Source organism: Caretta caretta, unplaced genomic scaffold, assembly GCF_965140235.1.
Source record: "Caretta caretta isolate rCarCar2 unplaced genomic scaffold, rCarCar1.hap1 Scaffold_31, whole genome shotgun sequence".
In the NCBI taxonomy this organism is placed as follows: Eukaryota; Metazoa; Chordata; order Testudines; family Cheloniidae; genus Caretta; species Caretta caretta.
This window is the reverse complement of record NW_027439745.1, coordinates 14,912-39,350: the sequence shown is the minus strand read 5'-3', so window position 1 is coordinate 39,350 and position 24,439 is coordinate 14,912. Positions and strand designations below refer to the sequence as shown.

The window sequence follows — 24,439 nt, the reverse complement described above, 5'->3', positions numbered from 1 at the left end:
AGTCCTTTAAGTTACTTTCACCCCTGGATGTAGGAAATCTGTTGGAGGATCTCCTGCATGGCCACTTTGGCAGTCTCTTTCTGGGTTTCTCTGGGCTATTTTCAGCAAAATCTTCTGTTTAACATTTTCTCATGTGAATAAATCAGTCTGGTAATGGCAAGGAGGACATAATTAGTGCAGTTGAAGTTTGGCAGTTTGCTTAATTCAAGATGGACTGATAGGAGTCTCGAAAGCTGCTTATTTGAGAATCAGTTTCGAGACGACGGACTCCAGTGGAGGTGCAGTTTCATTCAGCCGTTTTCAGAGCATCATTACTGGAAGCATCACGTGCTGGAATGAAAAAGGGGAATGGTTCAAACATGGAGAGATTCAAATGCCAAATAGAGGCCATCTTTTTCTAACCAGATGTCAAATCCTAAATCCTGAGCCTTAGTGCACTTGTCATCCTGTCACAATTTGTTGTTACTAAAGCTGTTGAAGTTAGCGGTAAACAAAAGAAAGAAAAGCAGAATAAGAACCCTCGGCCATCCCTATGTGCAAAATGAGCTGATGGGATAGAAGAGTGTGAACACAGACCCCCCATTTTCTGGTGTCCTAACTGGAACGTTGTCTAACGAGGCAGTTGTTGAAAGGGGGCTTCTCACTGTTCTTTTCTATTTGGCATAGTTAGTTATCACGTAACAATATTTTGTCTTTAGTTAGCAGTTATGATATATTGGTATATTTTTCATATAGAATATTTTGTGTGGTAGAGAAGCACTAAATTATATGCTACTCTGAAAAGATTTGAGCATGCGTTTGAAATAGCTGTATGCATAAAATTACTATGGGAGAAAGATTGGGCCCGACGTATTAGGAGTTATAACCCTATCACCCATCTTTCACCAGCTGTTTTATTCAAATAATATTATTTGAGTTTTTCTAGGAAAAAAGAAAAAATGGTACCTTCATTTTCAAGTCTCTTGGTGAGTTTGTCGAGCATGAGGAAACATCTGGATATTTCCACACGGATGATCTCCCAGGCACACCGGCTGTATTACTTTTCTTTCAGGAAATCCTCTATTGTCTGGAAGAATCTCTTCAGTTTGAGGCTGGTGAGCAGGAGGTTCTCATTTCCTGGGTAGGTTACCTCCTTTTCCATCTCAGCACTCAAACATGTCTCCAGCTTCTCAATCTGCTGGTGAAGTCCGTTTTGGAATTCCTTTATGGAAGTCCCATTCCAGGCAGCTTGGGTGAGATTGTTGTTAAAGATATGGAAGAGCTCTTGGAGGATCTGCTGGATGGCTACCTTGGCATTCTCTTGGTGGGACAGTCGGAGCTTGAGGATATCTCTGGGCTTGAAAGCTATCCCTTCATTTAGACATTGGAAGGGAAAGTTGCCACCCATTTTCTCCAGACGCTCAAAACTCTCGCTGTTCATTCTGATTTGTAGAACATGCAGCCTGTTACAGTCCAGACATGAGATTTCACTGGAGAAGAGCAGCACGAGGCAAAATTGCAGCAAACTCCTGCTGATCATGATGATGTCTTAGATTCCCTGTGTTTGTGTAGAACTTGAGCAACTGGTGCCTGTTCAAGGTCTCCTGTAAACTTTTGTGTTTTCGACCCATGTCTCTGAATTTAAGTAGGAATTTAAGGATTCTGTAGCAAGAGATTTTTCTTTCATCACTTTCTACTTTTCAAGCTTTTGCCTGCTTGAAGTTTTTACTTTCATTTTCCTCCTTTCTATTTAGTGGAAGCGAACAAGTCATTGGAAGAACAAAATCACAGTCATTACCTTTTTTTAGAAGAAAGAATCCCTATATTTCTTTCCTGAGGGCCCCCCGCCCCACCCTCTTAGATAAAGAAAATTTAAAGGGTCAGAAGAGTGATGATTAACTGTTTCATCCAGTTACAGGTTAGAGTAGGGACCTGCCTGTCTACTCCCAAGTATCTGTAGTTAGTAGTGCTAGGCAGATCTAAACATCTGTTAGATCAGTAAGTTACATCAGCAAGACTATCTGTCTTATGAGAGAGGAAAATCCCTGTGTGTAGGGAATACCAGAGGATGGACAGAGGGCACTGAGAAACTAGGAGGTTTACTTAAGAAACTGACAACTGAAAATACTGTTCCAGAGTAGCAGCCGTGTTAGTCTGTATTCGCAAAAAGAAAAGGAGGACTTGTGGCACCTTAGAGACTAACAAATTTATTTGAGCGCAAGCTTTCGTGAGCTACAGCTCAATTTGTTAGTCTCTAAGGTGCCACAAGACCTCCTTTTCTTTTTGCAAAGACTGTATGGTTGGTAATATGCTAGAGTGACTGACATAAATGAATGTTACTTTCAAACGTGTTTCCCTTTTCACCATTCAAGCTTTATTCTTTTTTTCAATGTGCATTTCACTGAGCTTGGGCATTGAAATTCAAGTGGGCTGATGAGTGAAGTTTGCATCCTGTAGCAAGTTTCACTTTCTGTTTTTCATACCATAGCACTAGGCTGTCATGTTGGAGTTTCCATCAGTGAAGGGGAATGGTTTTCAACCCAAAAATTGAAAAGGAATATTTTCATATTAATTTTAAAGAAGGAAAAGAAGAAAACATGACCATATTTCTGTCCGTGTCACTTCTTTTACATCTCCCTCTCCCATCACCTCAAGCACTTTTTAAAATCATAATCTAGAGTTTTGCCTAAACGATTTGGAAGCGTCACTGTAAAGAAGGCAGTTTATTGTACATAAGTATACCATATAAGGGACCCAATCATGCCAGAGGCGCTGCACCCCAATCTTGCATTTACTCCACTGGGAGTTCTGCGTGTGCATTTCCTGGCAAGCTGAAGCTTCAGGAGATAATAGTTATATGAAAGAGCGAGAAATTAAAAAAATCTGAATCTTAGCTGTTCTTGTTCAAGTAAGAAAGCTATGGGAATAAAGACACAAAGTCTCTCAGCATATTTTCATCAGCAATGAGCCTGTTTTCTGGGAAAGGTTAGATGCAGACTGAGCTGGGTGAAATATTTGCTAGAATTTGGTGAAATCCTGTATATTTAAATTTCAGTGAAGAGAGCAGGAAATTTTATTGGAATATTTTTCTTCTGTGTCAGCCATCTTAATCTGAATGTGAAATAAGAGATTAGTTTAGCCCCTTTTCCAATAGGCAAATCTGCAAATAAATTCAGAATTTGCTAATGGATTTAGTTAAAGTGATTTGACAAATGATTTATACACATTCCGCTCTGATTGCTCAGGACCTCGTCACCACACTCATTTCCCTATGAGTATTTGCTATTCATAATTTGCTACTTGTCCTGTGTGATGGTTCACCTGAGTCAATGCTATTGTGTCTGTTCCTGGGATGGCTGCCTTCAAATTGAAAACTGCTTTCCAGATGGCTGCATGAACTTTTCTGGAGAAAAGTCTCTTTAAAATACGTATTGATATGAGTGTTTCTTATACTTTCTCACTCCAAAGATGTTCTTTTCTAAGAAAAACTCACACATACAAATATTTCAGAAAATGTTTACAAAGGGCCAAACATTTTTCATAAATGTTGAATTAGTCTCAAATGCTTAGGCTGTGGCTGAAGTATGTGGTTGGAAGCGCTACTGTTGACTGATAGCTCTTCAGAATTACTATCCACCTACACCAAACTTGGTAGAGAGGAGGATCCTCACTAGATCTGATGCCACCAGCAGGTTTATTACTACAATTTTAAATGTTGGGTTTAGGTAATTTTCAGGCATTGTTGATGTTATAACTGAAAGTTTAATCCATTCTGTGCACCAAACTGGTTGTTGGTGGCAAGGAGCACACACGCCTGATGTGGAGGGTGTGGAGGGGTGGCACCAGCTGGTCACAAAACTGGGGGATAGAATTGCTGACTTGAGTGTACACAAGCCTGATTCATATGGCTTGATTTGTTTGTGTGTGTGTGTGTGTCAGGCGGAGGCTGGGGGAAAGGGGAGGAGTCTCTGGAAGACATTACTTTTAAAGTGATATTATGAAGTTGTTGTCATGAAATTTCCTCATCATAGGAAACCTCTTTCTATGTGTATCCATCTGGTTGGACAGGACCTCCAGAAGCTACTCACTAGGCTGAGGACAACGGGGACACTTTACTTTAAGACTGTGTTTCCGAGTTGGGAAACCAGTTTGGCGAAGTTGGTGTTAAGGAGAATGGGGGTTAGGAGTGTGGAAAGTTACTGAAGGTCAACAAAGAGACAGATGGCAAAACCAAAAGGTTTTAAAAGAAATCCCAGGGGGAAGACCCACAGGACATTTGGGCAAGAGGAAGGAAGGGGATGAAGTGGCCAAGGCCAGGTTTTGTGAGCTGGAGGAGAATGCTCTGTTTTTGTGCATATAAGTGATGCATTGCAACAGAAGGATGTTGGATGACCCCAGGTGATTCTGATACAGGCTCATAGAATGGCGTGGTGTGTTGAGGAAACTGAGGCAGGGAATTGCGGATAGGGTTTACAATTTTTGTTCCATTTTCTGTATTTCCGAGTGATTAATTAAAGAGCAATAGTGTGTTAGAATCCTGTGCAAAGTGTCTCCGTATTGTAATCTCCATGTACTACATGGCCCCTGGAAGAGGTAAACACCTCTGGGTATATTTCTGGGAGAGGACATGTTAAAGCACATTCTGAGCTTCAAAGACTACCCAGTTGACATGTTGGATGAGCCCCCACTTGTAAGGCCGACAGGCTGAAGTTGTCAGCAGGAAGGATTGAACCTTGGACATTTGAACCTTAGTGTATGAGCCTTGACTGTGTGAACATGTGATAATGCCTCTTAAGCCAGGGTTGTAGCAGACTCTTTAATCTCTAAATGGTTCAGGTGCCAGTAGAGGGTGACAGAGCACCACACCATCCAGGCACGGGTTGTATATTTTCCCTCGCTGAGGAAGCCCAAGCCAAGCTTCAGAGACTTCCCAGCTGATATCCCAGCTAGGGTGACCAGACAACAAGTGTGAAAATTCGGGGCAGGAGGTGAGGGGTAATAGGCACCTAGATACGACAAAGCTCCAAATATGGGGACTGTCCCGATAAATAAAAATTTAATGTGGAAAATAAGGGGCCAGGTATGAAATATCATCAGTATCATACCTAGAAACTACTCATTTGAAACCCCAGATATCTACGTAGATCAGGAAATTTCTAGAATGTCGCAATTAGCTTTCTCTCTCTCTCTCTCTCTCTCTCTCTCTCTTTTTAATATATACCTTTTTTAAGAACAGGCTTGTAATTTTGATTTCTTACGACGTTTGTGCACATGGTTTTTACTTAGCTGGTGGCAACAGCTGATTTCTATTTTTTTTCCTTTTCCTTTCTCAGCTCGTCCCTGGAGGTAGGAGTGAAATTATAGTGATAAACCTGCTGGTGGCATCAGATCTAGTGAGGCTCCACCTCTCCACCAAGTTTTGTGTAGGTGGATCGTGGTTCTGAAAATACTCTTTGGCACTGAAAGGACTGGGGCAGGGAATCTAATGGGACCAGAGCTGAGACAGATGCTGCAGATCTGTGTCTGGAGAGACCTTTTTGATCGGTGCAGAAACCATAGACTCTGCTGAGTGTGGAGATGGAATGACAGCCACTTCCATGAGGAAGGCTGGGGTCCAACCTGGTCCTCCTCCTTCCTGCCCACCATTGGAAGGATGTGGGAGAACTTCAGTGGGGGATATTTACACAGTTTTCCTCTCTTTTAAGAAATGCGAGCTGGGATTCCCCACAGGCATTGGCTGCTCCTTATGATACAGGTGATATTGTCAAAGAGCTCAACTGAATTCTCCACTCAGCATGGCCCCTTTTTTAATTCAAGGTCTGCTGGCATGAGTGGGAATAGTTTCTCTCTGGCACACAATAGGTTTGGGGCAGTTAGACTTTTTCAGAAGAATTCAATATTGTTCCTGGATAGTAACTGACTGATGTATTCCCCCTGTCATAAGTATAAAGGGAAGGGTAACACCTTTCTGGATACAGAACTATAAAATCCCTCCTGGCCAGAGGCAAAACCCTTTCACCTGTAAAGGGTTAAGAAGCTAGGATAACCTTGCTGGCACCTGACCAAAATGACCAAAGAGGAGATAAGTTACTTTCAAAGCTGGAGTGGGGGGGAACAAAGGGTGTGTGTGATACTTTTGCCGGGAACAGATCAGGAATGCTCTTCAGAACTCGTGTAAAAAGTTAGGAAGCAATCTAGCTAGAAATGCATTCAATTTCCTTTTGTATAAATGGCTGGTAAATAAGCTGTGCTGAATGGAATGTATATTTTTGTAACTTAAGGTTTTGCTTCGAGGGATTCTCTGTGTGTTGAATCTGATGACCCTGTAAGGTATTTACCATCCTGATTTTACAGAGGTGATTCTTTTACTGTTTCTTTCATTAAAATTCTTCTTTTAAGATCCTGATTGTTTTTTCATTGTTCTTAAGATCCAAGGGTTTGGGTCTGTGTTCACCTATGCAAATTGGTGAGGATTTTTATCAAGCCTTCCCCAGGAAAGCGGGTATAGGGCTTGGGGGGATATTTTGGGGGGAAGACCTCTCCAAGTGGGCTCTTTCCCTGTTTGTACCTTGAGGAAGTTTTTAACCTAAGCTGGTAAGAATAAGCTTAAGGGGGTCTTTCATGCAAGTCCCCACATCTGTACCCTAGAGTTCAGAGTGGGGAAGGAACCTTGACACCCCCAAACTGGGGGCTGCATTTTAGAGGTGACAGAGAAGCTTTGATAATCCTCATTCTAATGCCCTATTCCTGCTCTCATTACTCACACGTAATTTTGTTTGTGGTGTGCACTCAAGAATGAATTTTGTCTGTGCTGTGCTCACACAAAAATGATGGAACCGAATGTGTGTGGGGGACACACAAATGATGAGCATTCATGGAAGCCCACACTTAATGGGCAGGCTGGTGCTTGTAATTGTATTGTGGGGAGGTGGTATGTGAAGGCACACAAACCTGATTGATGGAGTTATGAGCAAGCTAATTAAATGATAACTTAACTGGTGTGTGTTTGAAGGTGTATACTGTCTTGATTGGTGCCCTCTTCTCCCCCCGGCACCCCCCCCCAGCAGTAATTTGGCCTCTTCCAGGACATCTACTCCACCAAACTTCCACAAGAAGAAGTTATCTGCTCGGGGAAAACAACCAAGGAAAAAGAAGCAGAGGAAAAAGAGGCAGAGATCAGGTGTGGTGCATGGTTTGTTATCGTGGAAAGATTAATTATCACTCCATAGCTCCTTTTTTCCTATGGAAGTACAGTGAACTTGCACACTGATTCATCCGTGTATCTAAGTATGTTCCCAGCTGGAAGAATGAACACCAGTAGGATGGGTCACATACTAGAAGTCACGTGCATAAATACTTTCTGGACTTGGGGTTTTAAGGCTGAACAATAATAGAGTGTTTGGTTGGATTTTTTTTTAACCTAATCATTACCACTCTGTTGCCATTTTGTATAAGAAAATAATTTATTTCAATTATTCTACGATAAAATATCATTAAGCGCAATAAATAATAGACTGATATAAATATCCTGTTACAAATATCATAAAATGATCTGAAACTATTTCCACAATGCACAAATAGAATAAATAGTAGCAACAGCTTTTAAAATTCCACTGCATCTCATTGTAAATCATGTCTAAAATGTTCATTGATTTCAGTTAGTCCTTCTAAACAGGTTGGTATTTTTAATTTCTAAACTTCTTTGTGACTTTGTCCTGTAGTTGAAAACTGCATAATTCCACTTGGATTCTCTTGCCAGCACTGATGCTGAACTGCTTGTCTGCTCGAGGAAAGAACTGGTATCTCTTCACCTTCATCCTGGTGAGCTGAAGGTCCGTCCTTCCGTCCTGGTAAGAGTCCCGCTTTCCATCATTGCAACCAAACCTGTCTCCAGATGCCCAGCTGGCTGATGAGTCTATGTTGGAATCTCTGACTGGAACTCCCGCCTCAGGGAGCTTGTTTGGAAGCTGTTCCAGTTCACATGTGTTATGCTGTTATACTGTGGTTATACTGCATGTTACAGTTCAGAGGTGAGATTGGATCAGAGAAGAGATCATAGAAATATAAAGCAAACACACAATGTCAACAATGTTTAAGGTCCAACCCTTTCTTTTAAAATTCTTAATTGTCTTGTAACTTTTTTGCATCGATAGCCTTCATTTTGCATTTTAAACCTGAGTAAATGAACAGAATATTATCACATGAAATGAAATTTGTGCAGTTGGAATTTCATGAGAGTGAATGTACGGCATAAGACATCAAGCATTATGGAGTGTTAGATGTCACTGTGGGAAGAATCTGCAGAGAGGAGGGATTCCACTGCATCCGTCTGTCTTCACCTCAGTAGTTGCAGCATCCGGAGCTGAAATGAAATTGGAAATAGTTGAAACACAAAGGGAAAAAATATAATTTTCATTGAATTGATCTCAAGAAATTAAATGACAATATCTTTTCCACACATAAGCTCGCAAGTCTTTTAGTTTGTTCATATTTTTTTAAAAAGTCTCTCGGAAGCTTCTCAAACCTTGGAATACTAGAAATAGTTCTCATGAGGACAAATTAATTAATAGCCATGCTGATAATTGTAGAAACACACTATGTATGTCGAAGTCAGAGTGCTTTCGTCATCAGATAATGATACTTTCTTCCCTCCCATACCACAAAGTGCTGGTGAGGTGCCGAAGGATTCCACATATGTGTTCTTTGTTGCATGGTCTGCCAATTCCCTACTGCACAACAGTACTGATATGTGAGAGATTATCAAGATGTGCAAAAATAAACAATAAACAAATAAACAACAGTAGAAACACCAAAAAGTAAATCCATGTCACTGAAAATCCATTTCCAGGACAGGACAGGAAGAGCCTAAAGCTGCTGCTATGGAAATCAGTTGCGATTTGGCCACTGATCCTACAGAAGAAGGATCAGGCCCTATATAAGCAGAGTTATAAAATATCCGTTATCTCTGTTCAGATGTATAAATTACCTTAATGTGAATTCATTTACTCCAGGGAAAAGTTTTGTACTGTACCTTAGTTACTCAGCCTTCGAGTGAGTTTGTCAATCAGTACAAAACATCTGGGTATTTCCACGCGAATGATCTCCCAGGCACACAGGCTGTATTGCTTTTCTTTCAGGAAAGCATCTATCCCCTGAAAGTATTTTTTCACTCTCCGACTGGTGATCTGGAGGTCCTGACTTTCTGGGTTGGTTAAGCCCTTCTCTGTCTGTGCTCTCAAACATGCCTCCAGCCGCTGAATTTGCTGGTAAAGGCCATTTTGGAACCTGACTATGGAAGCCCCATCCCAAGGACTTTGGGTGAGGTTTTTGCTAAAGATGTTGAAGATCTCTTGGAGGATCTCTTGAATTGCCACCTTGGCATTCTCCTTCGGGGACACTGGGAGTTGGAGGACATCCTGGGTGGGTTTGAAAGCTGCCCTTTCATTTATGCATTGTGAGGGGAGATTTCCGCTCACTTTCTCCAGAAGCTCCAAGCTCTCTTTGTTCACTTTGTTCTGCTGGAAGTGAAGCATGGTACAGAGCTGAGATGAGATTTCAGTGGAGAAGAGCAGTATGAGGCAAATGTGCAGCAAACACCTGGTGGTCATGCCGATGTCTTCCACTTCTTTTCTTTGTGTGGAACCTTGAGCCTGGAGTTTGTTGAGGGTCCTATGTAGACTGCTGTGTCTTTCCTTCATGTCTCTGACTTTAAATAATTGGCTGCAGAATTTTTGTTTCATCATTTTCTGTTTTTTTTTAAAGGTTTTTCCCTCCTGGAGGCTTCAGTCTTTTTCTTTCTGTATAATTCACTGCTTTCTAGATTCTTTTACCACGCTTTCTCCCTTTTGTATTGTTGTGAAAGTGACCAAACCCCTTTCACTTATGCTGGATCCACATACATACAGGCTTTTCATGATGCATTAATTTAAAGATCTAATTTAATAAGATCATCCACACTTCAGAAGTGGTAATGAGAAGACCGCCAAGTCATCAAACCCTACACTTCTCATTCATCACTTCCTACATTTGACAGACAAAACTAGTGTAGGTATATTTAAAGTTTTGAGGCCTGGAGGAAGTGGGAGGACAGGGTTGGCCTCAGGGGAGCTGGAACAGTTTGTGTAATGGGGCTGTTGAGAGCCATTGAACCAAACTGTAAACCGTGAATATGAAGGAAACCACTTCAAGCCAGGGGGTATGGCAGAACCTATGTTAGGCGTCCCAAAAATATTGGTAACTTTCAACTTCAGTCATGCAACCTGAAAAGCACACTTAATATGTAGACAGCAGCAAATATCGGTATCTTCCTTCTAGGAAAACACAGGAGATAGAGAGTGAGCTCTGAGAGAATGGAACCTTTTTTCATTTTTTGTTTACTTCCAGATCTGAGTGTATATTACTGTAGCTGAGGAATCGATGCAGTTAGACGGTGTGAACATGTTGTCCTATTGGTCACTCTGAGTAGCTGACAGTGGTGAAAATGGAGGGTAATTAGTAAAGCAGGATGAGCAATTAGTTACACATACTAGAGAGGTACCCACATGGATGATTGTGCTTTACAGTGCGGCCAGAAGGAGGTTATGAAGAGAAGTCCTGATTTGTATTTTTAACAGGCATGTCCCTGGGTTGTCGTCATTAATTTTTTTGTTTTCCCCTTGGCGTGGGCAGGGAAATTCTTCAGCTTTCTTTTAGCCTCTTGGTTTCCTGTGGTCACATTTTATTTTCTGGTTTTCTTCCCCTAGCACAGACTGTTGTGCTGGATTTTGCCATCATGGCAGGAAAATGTGTTTTCATCCAAAAAGAAAACTATTTTCACTGAAATTAGAAAGGAAGAATCACCTGAATAAACCATGAAAACATTTCTGTGCATATTAATTTGGTTAGAGTCTCCCAAGGCTTCCTGCACTTTGATAAGAACTATCAGAGTCTTATATCAGCGACATGAAAGTTTCTGAATAGTGCACAGAAAGCAGACTTACCAGAGCCCCCAGATTGCCATGCACTACGCTCCCCTTTCTCGCATTACTTTCCATGGGTGCTGGGGATGTTTATCCCACACGAGGGTGAAGTCCAGAGAAGATGTTGAGGAGAGAGGGAAATAAGTACCGTAGTATGAATACTAGGGTAGGAGAAGGTAACAAAGTAATCACAGGGTAATGCGGGGCAGGGGAGCCAAATCATCTTTTTCAGTAAATCTGTATGGTGACAGCAATTTAGGGGCACTGGAATACTTGTTGTTGTATGGCTGCTGAAAGCCAGTGAACAAAACTGTAAACCCTGTATATGATGGAGACCATGCATTCACTTGCTAATGTTACGTGACGCTGCTCAACCCCAGCACCCCTACTTCCATCTTCCCTGCAGCAAGTAGGCAAAGAACCAGTCTATTATTTGAGAAAACTTGGTTACAAGGGCCTCAGAGCCTGCTGCAGAGGATCCATGCAGGGGTAGAGCCCTCTGCTTATGCCTCTTCCCTGTGCCACATGGAAGGGCAAAGAACCAGTCTATTATTTGAGAAAACTTGGTTACAAGGGCCTCAGAGCCTGCTGCAGAGGATCCATGCAGGGGTAGAGCCCTCTGCTTATGCCTCTTCCCTGTGCCACATGGAAGGGTGTGTGGGGTGAGATGAGGTGCCGTGGAGTCAGAAGCTTTTGCTCCCAGTTCCCTCTTGGGGTGTTCTCCATACAGTTATGATCCACGTGTGGGGCCTGGAACGAGCAGACGCGCATTGAGCTGGGGCAGTGCTACTACAGGTCTGGTGGGTGCATCTCTCCATGTCACCTACAGAGAGTGTCTGAGGCAACTGCAGTCTGAAGGAAGCCCTGGTTTCATGGCTGTAACGGAACCTCGCTGACAGGGATCGGAACGGGGCTCTGAGTGGTCCCAACAACTGATGCAGAAACTCAGTAGCTCTGTGCGAAAAGACCTTGTGTTCTGTGTAGAAGCCATAGGCTCATCTGCTTCTATGATGAAGGCTGGGGAGAAACCTGCGAGTATCCCCTCCTGCCTGCCAGCGGAAGGATAAAAGTGAGCTGAAGTGGGGATGTATTATTAGCATGTTCCTCCCTTTTTATCCCCCTGTGGTTGGCTTTCCCACAGGAAGGCCTGAAATCTTAGATGATACATGGCATCAAATGGCTTTTTCAATAGATGAATGGATTTATTCCACAAAGCACATCTTATAAACAATATGATGGGATGAATGTCAGGAGGATCCCCACTGTACTCCATGAGCAACAAAGCAGTTAGAATCTGAAGAGTTTGAATGCCTCCAAGTGCTATATTATGGCCATGTTCCACCAGAGAGCGGGGTATACATTATGGGGGTGGTGACTTTTTCATGCAGTCTAATTTTGCTCTCATTATTTTCAGATGATTGTGTTGTGTCAATATAACGTTTGGCTCCTGCTACATGAAGGAATGAATGAATGAAGGGAGAAAGATTTGGGCAGGAAAGAACTTGAACAGCTGATGGCTACAGCTCTTGGAAAAAACTGCACCATAAGAAAGGAGAGGCATTTGTTTTAAGAGTTAACTCGTTGTACATGCCTCTAAACCAGCAGGTCCCAAACTGAGTTTCCTGAATCAGTGGCAGTACATGGAGTACTGGGTGATGATCTTCAGAGAACTGGCAGATCCTATGTTCCTTTAAAGACCGCGAAACTTATATAAATGCGTTTCTAGTACTACCTTTCTTTGTAAGCATTTGGTGTACCTGCCACACAAATGTTAGCTGATCCTGAATGGGAGGGGAAAGGATCAATTTTTGTAAGATGAGGCCCACATAATGAAATGTTTGAGAACCCGTCAGCTAAAGAGAACAGAGGGCAAAAGCTTCTGCAATGCTGCCATCTGTTGACTGTGAAGAATTTAGTCTCCAGCTAGAGACACCATAGTTTGGAATGTGTTACAAAAGAGATTTGAAATGGGACATACCTTCCTGGTTTTTTTCCCAAAGGCAGGTTTCCAATCAGTGTAAAAATTCACACACACTTTGTTTTTTCACTATTTGAACATGTAATGTAGTGGTTGTTTGACTTCTTTAAAAACTTTTAAATAAGAAATCTCCATATTTCGAGTGTGGCTTAAATTAATGCTAGACAATGATGGGACTAACTATTAGCTCTTCAAAAATACGATATAGATACCTAAACTTGGCAAAGAGATCCTTACATGATTTGTTCCAATGGATGGTTTTTGGTTTTGTTTTTTTGCTTTCAGGTAATTTTTAGTCATTCACAGCTCAACTGAAATTTTGATGGACTGTGCTCCTCCAGCTGGTGGTTGTTGGTGCAACATGCAGTCCCTAAGCACATACGCTTGTTTTGGGAGCACCCGGGGGAGAGCAAAGGGAAGCAGCAGCAGATGCTTACAAGCCTAATTCACAGGAGGGGTTCGGTATGTACAAGCTTGATGGTGTTTGTGAGCCAAGTGTACCCAAACCTGACTGATGGAAGGGGAAAATTAGACCCACATAACCCTTCCTGATGGTGGTGGTGGGGGAGATACGGAGTCTGTGCACATGGAAACCTGACGGTTCGCACACATCTCATTGGGGAGGAAGGGGACAAGCAACTTTGTACCACGACAACCTGAAGTCTTCCCCTTAGAATTCCTGTGTCTCCATCATCCCTTTCATTTCATCACAATGAACTACTGCTCCAAATATCTGCAACTACAAATGTTGTGCGTGAAAATAATCTGGTAATGGGCAGAAACACAAAAGCTGCGGAGTTGAGGTTGTGGTGTGTGGTCTGTTGGAGTGGTCAAACTAATTACCCAAGCTATTTTTCTTATGGAGTCACTGCTGAATCAGGGTTTATGTTCACAATGTACTTGAGCATGTTGTCAAGTTTAACTGCTTATGTCAAAGGAAAGCTCGTGTACTTAAAGTTAGGCAAATGTTTACAAGTCCTTTGCTGAACTGGAGTCTTAAGGTAAAACAAGAGAAGATTTTTATTGAGTCTCTGTTTTTTTTAAAATCTAATTCGTACAAATCACTACTGCTGTAGGTTGCTATTTTGTAGAAATAAATATTTATTTATAAATATTATAAAACCTCTGAAAAAATAAATAAAAGCAATACATTAATATTGTAAATAAATATAAATGGATCAACATAAAGACACTTTTACGAATCCAGTAAAATGATCTGAAAATCTTTTCACAGTGCAGGAAAAGAATATATATTTGCACTCGTTTAAAATTTCAGAGTGCCTAATTATAAGTGACCTAGAAACTGGGATATTCTTCTTTCTTTGTTATCCTTGCCACAAAATACACCTCCAGAAGTTTCCCTTGCTTATGAGTCCATGTCAGGATCTTTCCATGCGACTGTCGTTCCAGGCAGCTTGTGAGGGTATTTTGCATGAGATGTAGGCAGAGGTGAAAGTAAGGCGGTCCGGTCTGGTCCAATATAACGGCAAGAGCCGGGACACCATGCCATACCAGACCGGCTTCCCGAGGCTGGCCATTTAAAGGGTCTAGGACTCCTGGCAGCAGCCAGAGCCCCTGGGTAGCGGAGGCAGCTCAGGCCATGATTTAAAGGGCTCTTTAAATCCCCACCGAAGCCCCTGGCCGCCGCCGCTACACCGGGGGCTCTGGCAGGGGGCTCGGACAGCGATTTCAAGAGCCCGGGCTCCAGCCGATGCAGGGAGCCCCAGGCCCTTTAAATCTCCACCAAAGCCCTAAGCCCCGGGGTAGCGGAGGCAGCAGAGAGCCCCTGGGGCTCTGTCGTTGATTTAAAGGGGCCGGGGCTCCACTGCGGTAGCGGTGGACGGAGCCCTAGGCCCTTTAAATCACCCCCGAGCTCCGGGACACCCAGCCGCCTCTGCAGCTGGTAGCCCGAGATTTAAAGACCTGGGATTTAAAGGCTGGTACTCTTCCGGTTGAGGCCACACCTCTTCTGGTTTTGGCCTACCCCCTGCTCAGGACTCTGTCATACCGGTAAGTCCTTTAAGTTACTTTCACCCCTGGATGTAGGAAATCTGTTGGAGGATCTCCTGGATGTCCACTTTGGCAGTCTCTTTCTGGGTTTCTCTGGGCTTGAGAAAATTTTGGGGCCATGTTAGGTGTCTTTCTTCATTCTGCCTTTGCAGGAAAATTATCCTTCCATTTTTTTTGGAAATTGTCCTGGTTCATATTTCTTATGCCGAAGCGAAGCCTGTTACAGTAAAGAGGTAAGATTTCATTTTTAAAAGCAGCCCAAGGCAAATTCGGAGCTAACGCGTAATACCAATGATTAAGAAATAGTAAGGTTTTTCTCCTTCGGTTCAAATACTATGCTGTCTTCTGCAATATTTTCAGCAAAATCTTCTGTTTTACATTTTCTCATGTGAATAAATCAGTCTTGGTAATGGCAAGAAGGCTATAAATAGTGCAGTTGAAGTTTGGCAGTTTGCTTAATTCAAGATGGACTGATAGGAGTCTCGAAAGCTGCTGATTTGAGAATCAGTTTAGAGACGAAGGACTCCAGTGGAGGTGCAGTTTCATTCAGCCGTTTTCAGAGCATCATTACTGGAAGCATCATGTGCTGGAATGAAAAAGGGGAATGGTTCAAACATGGAGAGATTCAAATGCCAAATAGAGGCCATCTTTTTCTAACCAGATGTCAAATCCTAAATCCTGAGCCTTAGTGCACTTGTCATCTTGTCACAATTTGTTGTTACTAAAGCTGTTGAAGTTTGGGGTAAACAAAAGAAAGAAAAGCAGAATAAGAACCCTCGGCCGTTCCTATGTGCAAAATGAGTTGATGGGATAGAAGTGTGTGAACACAGACCCCCCGTTTTCTGGTGTCCTAACTGGAATGTTGTCTAACGAGGCAGTTGTTGAAAGGGGGCTTCTCACTGTTCTTTTCCCCAACTTAGATACTTACTGGTCAAAGTTCTATTTGGCACAGTGAGTTATCACTTAACAATATTTTGTCTTTAGTTAGCAGTTATGATATATTTGTATATTTTTCATACAGAATATTGTGTGTGGTAGAGAAGCACTAAATTATATGCTACTCTGAAAAGATTTGAGCATGCGTTTGAAATAGCTGTATGCATAAAATTACTGTGGGAGAAAGATTGGGCCCGACGTATTAGGAGTTATAACCCTATCACCCATCTTTCACCAGCTGTTTTATTCAAATAATATTATTTGAGTTTTTCAAGGAAAAAAGAAAAGATGGTACCTTCATTTTCAAGTCTCTTGGTGAGTTTGTTGAGCATGAGGAAACATCTGGGTATTTCCACACGGATGATCTCCCAGGCACACCGGCTGTATTGCTTTTCTTTCAGGAAATCCTCTATTGTCTGGAAGAATCTCTTCAGTTTGAGGCTGGTGAGCAGGAGGTTCTCATTTCCTGGGTAGGTTACCTCCTTTTCCATCTCAGCACTCAAACACATCTCCAGCTTCTCAATCTGCTGGTGAAGTCCATTTTGGAATTCCTTTATGGAAGTCCCATTCCAGGCAGCTTGGGTGAGATTGTTGTTAAAGATATGGAAGAGCTCTTGGAGGATCTGCTGGATGGCTACCTTGGCATTCTCTTGGTGGGACAGTTGGAGCTTGAGGATATCTGTGGGCTTGAAAGCTATCCCTTCATTTAGACATTGGAAGGGAAAGTTGCCACCCATTTTCTCCAGATGCTCTAAACTCTCGCTGTTCATTCTGGTTTGTAGAACATGCAGCCTGTTACAGTCCAGACATGAGATTTCACTGGAGAAGTGCAGCACGAGGCAAAATTGCAGCAAACTCCTGCTGATCATGATGATGTCTTAGATTCCCTGTGTTTGTGTAGAACTTGAGCAACTGGTGTCTGTTCAAGGTCTTCTGTAAACTTTTGTGTTTTCGACCCCTGTCTCTGAATTTAAGCATTCTGTCGGAAAAGATTTTTCTTTCATCACTTTCTACTTTTCAGGTTTTTTTCTGCTTGAGGTTTTTACTTTTGGTTTCCTTCTTTTTAGTTAGTGGAAGTGAACAAGTCATTCGAAGAACCAAATCCCAGTTGGTAACTACTTTAATATTACTGAACCCCAACATTTCTTTCCTTCAGTCCTCCGTGCCCTCTTAGATAACGAAAATGTAAAGAGTAAGAAGAATATGATGATGAACAGTGTCATCCAGTTACAGGTTAGAGTAGGGACCTGTCTGTTTGCTCCCAAGTTCCTGTAGTTAGCACTGCTCGGCAGGTCTGAATGTCTGTCACATCAGCAAGACTATCCATGCTTTTAAGTGATAACAGTGAATTTTGGCAGATGGGGGGAACTACTGCAGAGCTTCTTTTTGCTAGACTCTGCAAATAACAGCAGTGATGTGTAAAGCTGCTGTTCCTTCACTTTGCCAACAGGTGGCAAACTTTCCCTTTCTGGTGTGGCACTCAAAATCAGAAAAGCCTGCTATGCTCTGGTTGTCTCATTCTTTCCTTCCAGCCTTTGAGAGGGAGTAATACTATAGGGACCTCTTAATATTTGATAAGCCTGAAAAGAATTCCTGTGGGAGATTGGGGCCAGAGAAGTCTCTATTAATCTCTCGCAATTTCCTGGCCATTTGAAATATGAGAGATGAAAAACCATGTGTGTAGGCCAATACCAGAGATGGACAGAGAGCACTGAGCAACTGTGAGGTTTACTTAAGAACCTGATACCAGTTGTGAAAAGCCCAAGGAACAGGTACAGTTGAAGGGTGTGAACATGCTGTCTTCTCGGGCAGTTCTGAGTAGTTCCCAGTGATGTAGTGTAGTGACATGGAAGGGAGTTGTCCAAAAAGATTGTAAAAAGAAAAGGAGTACTTGTGGCACCTTAGAGACGAACCAATTTAGTCTCTAAGGTGCCACAAGTACTCCTTTTCCTTTTGCGAATACAGACTAACACGGCTGTTACTCTGAAACCTGTCAAAAAGATTGTGTGGCTGGTAAAAAATATGCTAGAGCGACTGATATAAATGAATGTCACTTTCAAATGTGTTTGCCTTTTCACCATTCAAGCTTTATTCTTTTTTCAATGTGCGTTTCACTGAGCTTGGACATTGAAATTCAAGTGGTCTGATGAGTGAAGTTTGCAGCCTTCTTTCTGTAGCAAGTTTCACTTTCTGTTTTTCATACCATAGCACTAGGCTGTCATGTTGGAGTTTCCATCAGTGAAAGGGAATGGTTTTCAACCCAAAAATTGAAAAGGAATGTTTTCATATTAATTTTAAAGAAGGAAAAGAAGAAAACATGACCATATTTCTGTTTGTGTCACTTCTTTTACATCTCCCTCTCCCATCACCTCGAGCACTTTTTAAAATCATAATCTAGAGTTTTGCCTAAACGATTCGGAAATGTCACTTTCAAAAATGCAGTTTATTGTACATAAGTATACCATATAAGGGACCCAATCATACCAGAGGTGCTGCACCCCAATCTTGCATTTACTCCACTGGGAGTTCTGCGTGTGCATTTCCTGGCAAGTTGAAGCTTCAGGAGATAATAGTTATGTGAAGGAGAGGAATTAAATAATCTGAATTTAAGCTTTTCCTGTTAAATTAAGAAAGCTATGGGAGGAAAGACACAAAGTCTCTCAGCATATTTTCATCAGTAATGAGCTTGTTTTCTGGGAAAGGTTAGATGGAGACTGAGCTGGTTGAAATATTTGCTAGAATTTGATGAAATCCTGTCCATTTAAATTTCAGTGAAAATAGCAGGAAATTTTACTGGAATTATTTTTTTCTGTGTCAGCCAGCTTAATTTGAATATGAAATAAGAGGTTAGTGTAGCCCCTTTTCCAATTTGCAAATAATCTGCAAAGAAATTCAGAATTTGCCAATGTATTTATTTAAAAAGATTTGACAAATGATTTATACACATTCCACTCTGATTGCTCAGGACCTTGTCACCACATCTTTTCCCTTTGCTGTTCATAATTTGCTGCTTGTTCTGTGTGATGGTTCACCTGAGTCAACGCTATTGTGTCTGTTCCTGGGATGGTTGCCTTCAAATTCAAAACTGCTTTCCAGGTGGCTGCATGAACTTCTGTGGAAAAAGTCTCTTTAAAATATGTATTTATATGAGTGTTTCTTATACTTTCTGACTACAGAGATATTCTTTTCCAACAAAAACTCACACATACAAATATTTCAGAAAATGTTTTCAAAGGGCCAAACATTTTTCATAAATGTTGAATCAGTCTCAAATATTCAGGCTGTGGCTGAATTATGTGGTTGGCAGCGCTACTGTTGACCGATAGCTCTTATAACTGAAAGTTTAATCCATTCTGTGCACCAAACTGGTTGTTGGTGGCAAGGAGCACACACGCCTGATTTCGAGGGTGTGGAGCAGTGGCACCAGCTGGTCAGAAAACTGGGGGACAGAATTGCTGACTTGAGTGTACACAAACCTGATTCATATGGCTTGATTTGTTTGTGTGTGTGTGTGTGTCTCAGGCGGGAGGCGGGGAGTCTCTGTAAGACTTGTTAATTTTAAAGTGATATTATGAAGTTGTTGTCATGAAATTTCGTCATCATAGGAAACCTCTTTCTATGTGTATCCATCCGGTTGGACAGGACCTCCAGAAGGTACTCACTAGGCTGAGGACAATGGGAAACCAGTTGGGAAACCAGTTTAGTGAAGTTGGTGTTAAGGAGAATGGGGGTTAGGAGTGGAAAGTTCCCGAAGGTCAACAAAGAGCAGATGAAAAACCAAAAGGTTCTAAAAGAAATCCCAGGGGGAAGACCCACAGGACATTTGGGCAAGAGGAAGGAAGGGGATGAACTGGCCAAGGCCAGGTTATGTGAGCTGGAGGAGAATGCTCTGTTTTTGTGCATATAAGTGATGCATTGCAACAGAAGGATGTTGGATGACCCCAGGTGATTCTGATACAGGCTCATAGAATGGCCTGGTGTGTTGAGGAAACTGAGGCAGGGAATTGCAGATAGGGTTTACAATTTTTGTTCCGTTTTCTGTATGTTCTGAGTGATTAAGTAAATAGCAATAGTGTGTTAGAATCCTGTGCAAAGTGTCTCCATATTGTAATCTACACGTATTACATGGCCCCTGGAAGAGGTAAACACCTCTGGGTATATTTCTGGGAGAGGACATGTTAAAGCACATTCTGAGCTTCAAAGACTTCCCAATTGACATGTTGGATGAGCCCCCACTTGTAACACCGACAGGCTGAAGTTGTCAGCAGGCAGGATTGAACCTTGGACATTTGAACCTTAGTGCATGAGCCTTGACTGTGTGAACATGTGATAATGCCTCTTAAGCCAGGGTTGCAGCAGACTCCTCAATCTCTAAATGGTTCAGGTGCCAGTAGAGGGTGACAGAGCACCACACCAGCCAGGCACGGGTTGCATACTTCCCCTCGCTGAGGAAGCCCAAGCCAAGCTTCAGAGACTTCCCAGCTGATATCCCAGCTAGGGTGACCAGACAGCAAGAAGAATTCAGAAGAATTCCATAGTTTTCGTGGGCAGTAACTGACTGACGCATTCCACCCAATGGGGAAATGCGTTTTAGAGGTGACAAAGAGAAACTTTGATAATTCTAATACAGAATGCCCCATTCCTGCTCTCATTATTCACATGTAATTGGTGTGTGTTAAGGGGTGCATGCACTCTTGCTTAGTGGTGGAAAGGGCACCAATCTAGCCTCTTCCAACACAACTGTCTACTACACCAAACATCCAAATTGACAAGTTTTTTGGGGGACAAGTAACCTGGTACAAAGTAGAATAGTAAAAGGTGGCAGAATTCAGGTGTGGTGTGTGGTCTGTTTGAATGGAAAGGCTAATTATCGTTCTGTAATGATTATTTTTAAAATGGAATTAGTGCAAATTGGGACACTGGGTTCATCAATGTATTGAAGCATGTTCCCAGCTGGAAGCACTAACATGAGCGGGATGGCTCACCTACTTTAAGTTAGTCTCATGCATAAGTACTCTCTGGAATTGGGGTTTTCAGGCTGAACAATTACAGGGGGTTTTTTATTCTCCTTTTCTTTCTTTTTGGTTCAATCGGTATTTTATTCAAATCATTACTGGTATAGGTTGCCATTTTATATAAAATAATTATTTATTGGTAAGTAACAAATATCTATGATAAATACATAAATAAGAACAATAAATAAATAATAATTTGACATAAATGCCCTGTTACAAATATCGTAAACGGATCTGAAAATATTTTCAGTAGATATAGTAACAACATCTTTTAAAATTCCACTGCATCAGATTTTAAATCATTTAAAAATTATTACTTGATTTCAGTTAGTACTTCTAAAAATGTTGATATTTAAATTTCTAAACTTCTTTGTGAGTTTGTCCGACATTTGAAAACCCCATAATTCCACATGGATTCTCCTGCTAGCAGAGAGGCTGAACTGCTTGTCTTTTATGAAAGAATTGTTATCTCTTCACGTTCATCCTGGGAAACTGTTGGTCCTTTCTTCCTGGTCAGAGAGTCCCATGTTCATATTTTTTATAAATGTCTCTAGGAAACTTCTCAACCTGTGGTATAGGATGAGGACAGATTAATAAATAGCCACCATGCTCATAATAGAAACATACTACATGTATAGAAGTCAGAGTACTTTGGGGGTATCATTATTTGATGACCAAAGTACTGGTGAGGTGGCTAAGGATTCCAAACATATGTACTTTGTTGCATGGTCTGCCAATTATGCAATACATAACATCACCTGATATGAGAGAGATTATGAAGAATCGCAAACCTAAATGACAGTAGAAACACAGAAAAATAATGACCGGTTTCAGAGTAACAGGCATGTTAGTCTGTATTTGCTAAAAGAAAACGAGTACTTGTGGCACCTTAGAGACTAACCAATTTATTTGAGCATAACCTTTCTTGAGCTACAGCTCACTTCATCGGATGCATCCGATGAAGTGAGCTGTAGCTCACGAAAGCTTATGGTCAAATAAATTGGTTAGTCTCTAAGATGCCACAAGTACCCCTTTTCTTTTTACAGAAAAATAAATCCATGTAATTGCAAATCATTTCCAGGACAGGACAGGAAGAGCCTGAAGCTGCTGCCAAGGAAATCAGTTGCGATTTGGCCATTGACCCTGTAGAAGAAGGATCAGGCCCTATATAAGCAGAGTTATAAAATATCCGTTATCTCTGTTCAGCTGTATAAATTACCTTAATGTGAATTCATTTACTCCAGGGAAAAGTTTTGTACTGTACCTTAGTTACTCAGCCTTCGAGTGAGTTTGTCAACTAGCACAAAACATCTGGGTATTTCCATGCGAATGATCTCCCAGGCACACAGGCTGTATTGCTTTTCTTTCAGGAAAGCATCTATCCCCTGAAAGTATTGTTTCACACTCCGACTGGTGATCTGGAGGTTCTGACTTTCCAGGTTGGTTAATTCCTTCTCCATCTGTGCTCTCAAACATGCCTCCAGCCGCTGAATTTGCTGGTAAAGGCCATTTTGGAACCTGACTATGGAAGTGGCATCCCAGGCACTTTGGGTGAGGTTTTTGCTAAAGATGTCGAAGATCTCTTGGAGGAGCTCTTGAATTACCACCTTGGCATTCTCCTTCTGGGCCACTGAAAGTTGGACAATATCCTGGGTGGGCTTGAAAGTTGCCCTTTCATTTGTGCATTGTGCGGGGAAATTTCTGCTCCTTTTCTGCAGAAGCTCTAAGCTCTCTTTGTTCACTTTGTTCTGCTGGAAGTGAAGCATGGTACAGAGTCAAGATGAGATTTCAGTGGACAAGAGCAGTATGAGGCAAACGTGCAGCAATAACCTGGTGGTCATGATGATGTCTTTTCGCTCCTTTGCTTTGTGTGGAACCTTGAGGCTGGAGTTCGTTGAGGGTCCTACGCAGACTGCTGTGTCTTTCCTTTCTTCTCTGAATTTAAGTATTTGGTTGGAGAATGTTTCTTTGATCATTTTCTGTTTACAAGATTTTCCTTCTTGAAGGTTTCAGAATTTTTCTTTCTGTTCTTCTTGCTGTTTTCTAGTTCTTTTACCACATTTCTTTCTTTCTTTCTTTCTTTTTGTGTGTGCGTGAAAGTGACCACCCCTGACATACAGGCATTTTGTCATATTTTAATTTCTGTAATTGAAGAAGGTCAGCCACAATTCCACAATGGTACAGAAAAGACCTCCAATTTGTCAGACAGTGCACTTGCCATTCATTACCTCCTTCATTTGAGAGACAGAAATAGTTTAGGAATATTTAAAGTTCACCAGGCATTGAAGAAGTAAATGTGGGAGGAACGGGTTAGGCCTCCCAAAAATATTGGCAAATCTCTACTTTAACGATTTCCTCCGTTTAGAAGGCACATTTAAAATCTAGACAGCACAAACCATCGGCATCTTCCTTCAGTGAAACCATAAGAGAGAGAGTGCTCTGAGAAAATTACACCTTAACTTATTGTTATTTCCAGGTCTTAATATACACAGTGGAGCTCAGGAATAGAGGAAGCTGAAAGGTGTGAAAATCATGTCCTGTTGATCACTCCATGTAGCTGACAGGAGTAAAAATTTGAGAAGAATTCATAAAACAGGATGAGCAATTAGTATAGTAACACATGCTTGAGGGGTACCCATGTGGATGACTATGATTTACAATGTGGTCAGAAGGAGGTTATGCAGAGAAGTCACATTATGTATTTTTTACCGAGTGTGTCCTGGAATGAAAGAATTCAAATATATTTTTTTAAATGAAATTTAAAAAAGACACCCTGCAAAGCAGAGAAATCAGACTTACCACAGCCTGCAGGTTGTAATGGGCTCTGCTCCCTATTCTCCCATGACTTTCCAGGGGTGTTGGGCATCTGTATTCCACACCCGGGTGAAATCCCAGGGGAAGATGTTGCAGGGTGCTGAAAGCAAATGAGCAAAACTGCAAACCCAGGATATGAATGAGACCATGCTTTTGGTCGCTTTTATTGAAGTTTCACACCCCCAGCAGCCATTGTTCCAGCTTGGGGCAGCCCTGACAGGGTGACTGTAATGGAACCACGCTGATAGGGACTGGAAGGGAGGTCTGACAAAGCCCTAGAAGTGATGCAGACACTCAGGTGCACTGTTTGGAAAGATTTTGTGTTCTGTGCAGAAGCCATCGTGTCATCAGTTTCCCCAGCTTTCATCACAGAAATCATTTCCTCCTGCCTGCTAGTGGAATGAAAAGGGGGAGCTTAAGTGGGAATGTATTGGTGGTGTTTTTCTCCCTTTCATCCACCTGTGGTTGGCTTTCCCACAGGAAGACCTAAAGTCATAGATGATGGATAACACTAAATGGCTCTTAAGTAGATTAAAAGCTTCTTCCACGCAGCACAGCTTCAAAACAATGTGATAGAATGATTGTCAGGCAGTTCTCCTCTGCACGATAGGGGTAGTGAAGAAGTTAGACTTTGAAGAAGAGTTTGTATGGCTCCAGGTGCAATGTGACCAGGTCAAGGCCCCTCTTCAGCCACTCCCGAAAATTGAGGTTCTGTTTCAGCATGTAGCTGTGGATATTCTGAGTCCTTT

At 41.8% G+C, this 24,439-nt stretch overlaps 2 protein-coding genes and 2 pseudogenes across 2 annotated transcripts; all 4 read right to left on the bottom strand.

Annotated features, from left to right (window-relative positions):
* Window positions 1–286: 286 nt before the first annotated feature.
* LOC125628852 (interferon beta-like) lies at window positions 287–1,531 on the bottom strand (annotated as a pseudogene).
* A 7,480-nt stretch (window positions 1,532–9,011) lies between these two features.
* LOC142070505 (interferon beta-like) lies at window positions 9,012–9,593 on the bottom strand. Its single transcript, XM_075124165.1, has one exon. The coding sequence runs from the start codon at window positions 9,585–9,587 to the stop codon at window positions 9,012–9,014; it is 576 nt and encodes a 191-aa protein (XP_074980266.1). The 5' UTR covers window positions 9,588–9,593.
* Window positions 9,594–15,467: 5,874 nt separating this feature from the next.
* Window positions 15,468–16,742, bottom strand: LOC142070502 (interferon beta-like). Its single transcript, XM_075124163.1, has 2 exons — window positions 16,157–16,742; window positions 15,468–15,511 (listed from the first exon to the last, which is right to left on the bottom strand). The coding sequence occupies exons 1-2, from the start codon at window positions 16,728–16,730 to the stop codon at window positions 15,468–15,470; spliced, it is 618 nt and encodes a 205-aa protein (XP_074980264.1). The 5' UTR covers window positions 16,731–16,742.
* A 5,399-nt stretch (window positions 16,743–22,141) lies between these two features.
* LOC142070504 (interferon tau-2-like) lies at window positions 22,142–22,852 on the bottom strand (annotated as a pseudogene).
* Between the last annotated feature and the right edge of the window lie 1,587 nt (window positions 22,853–24,439).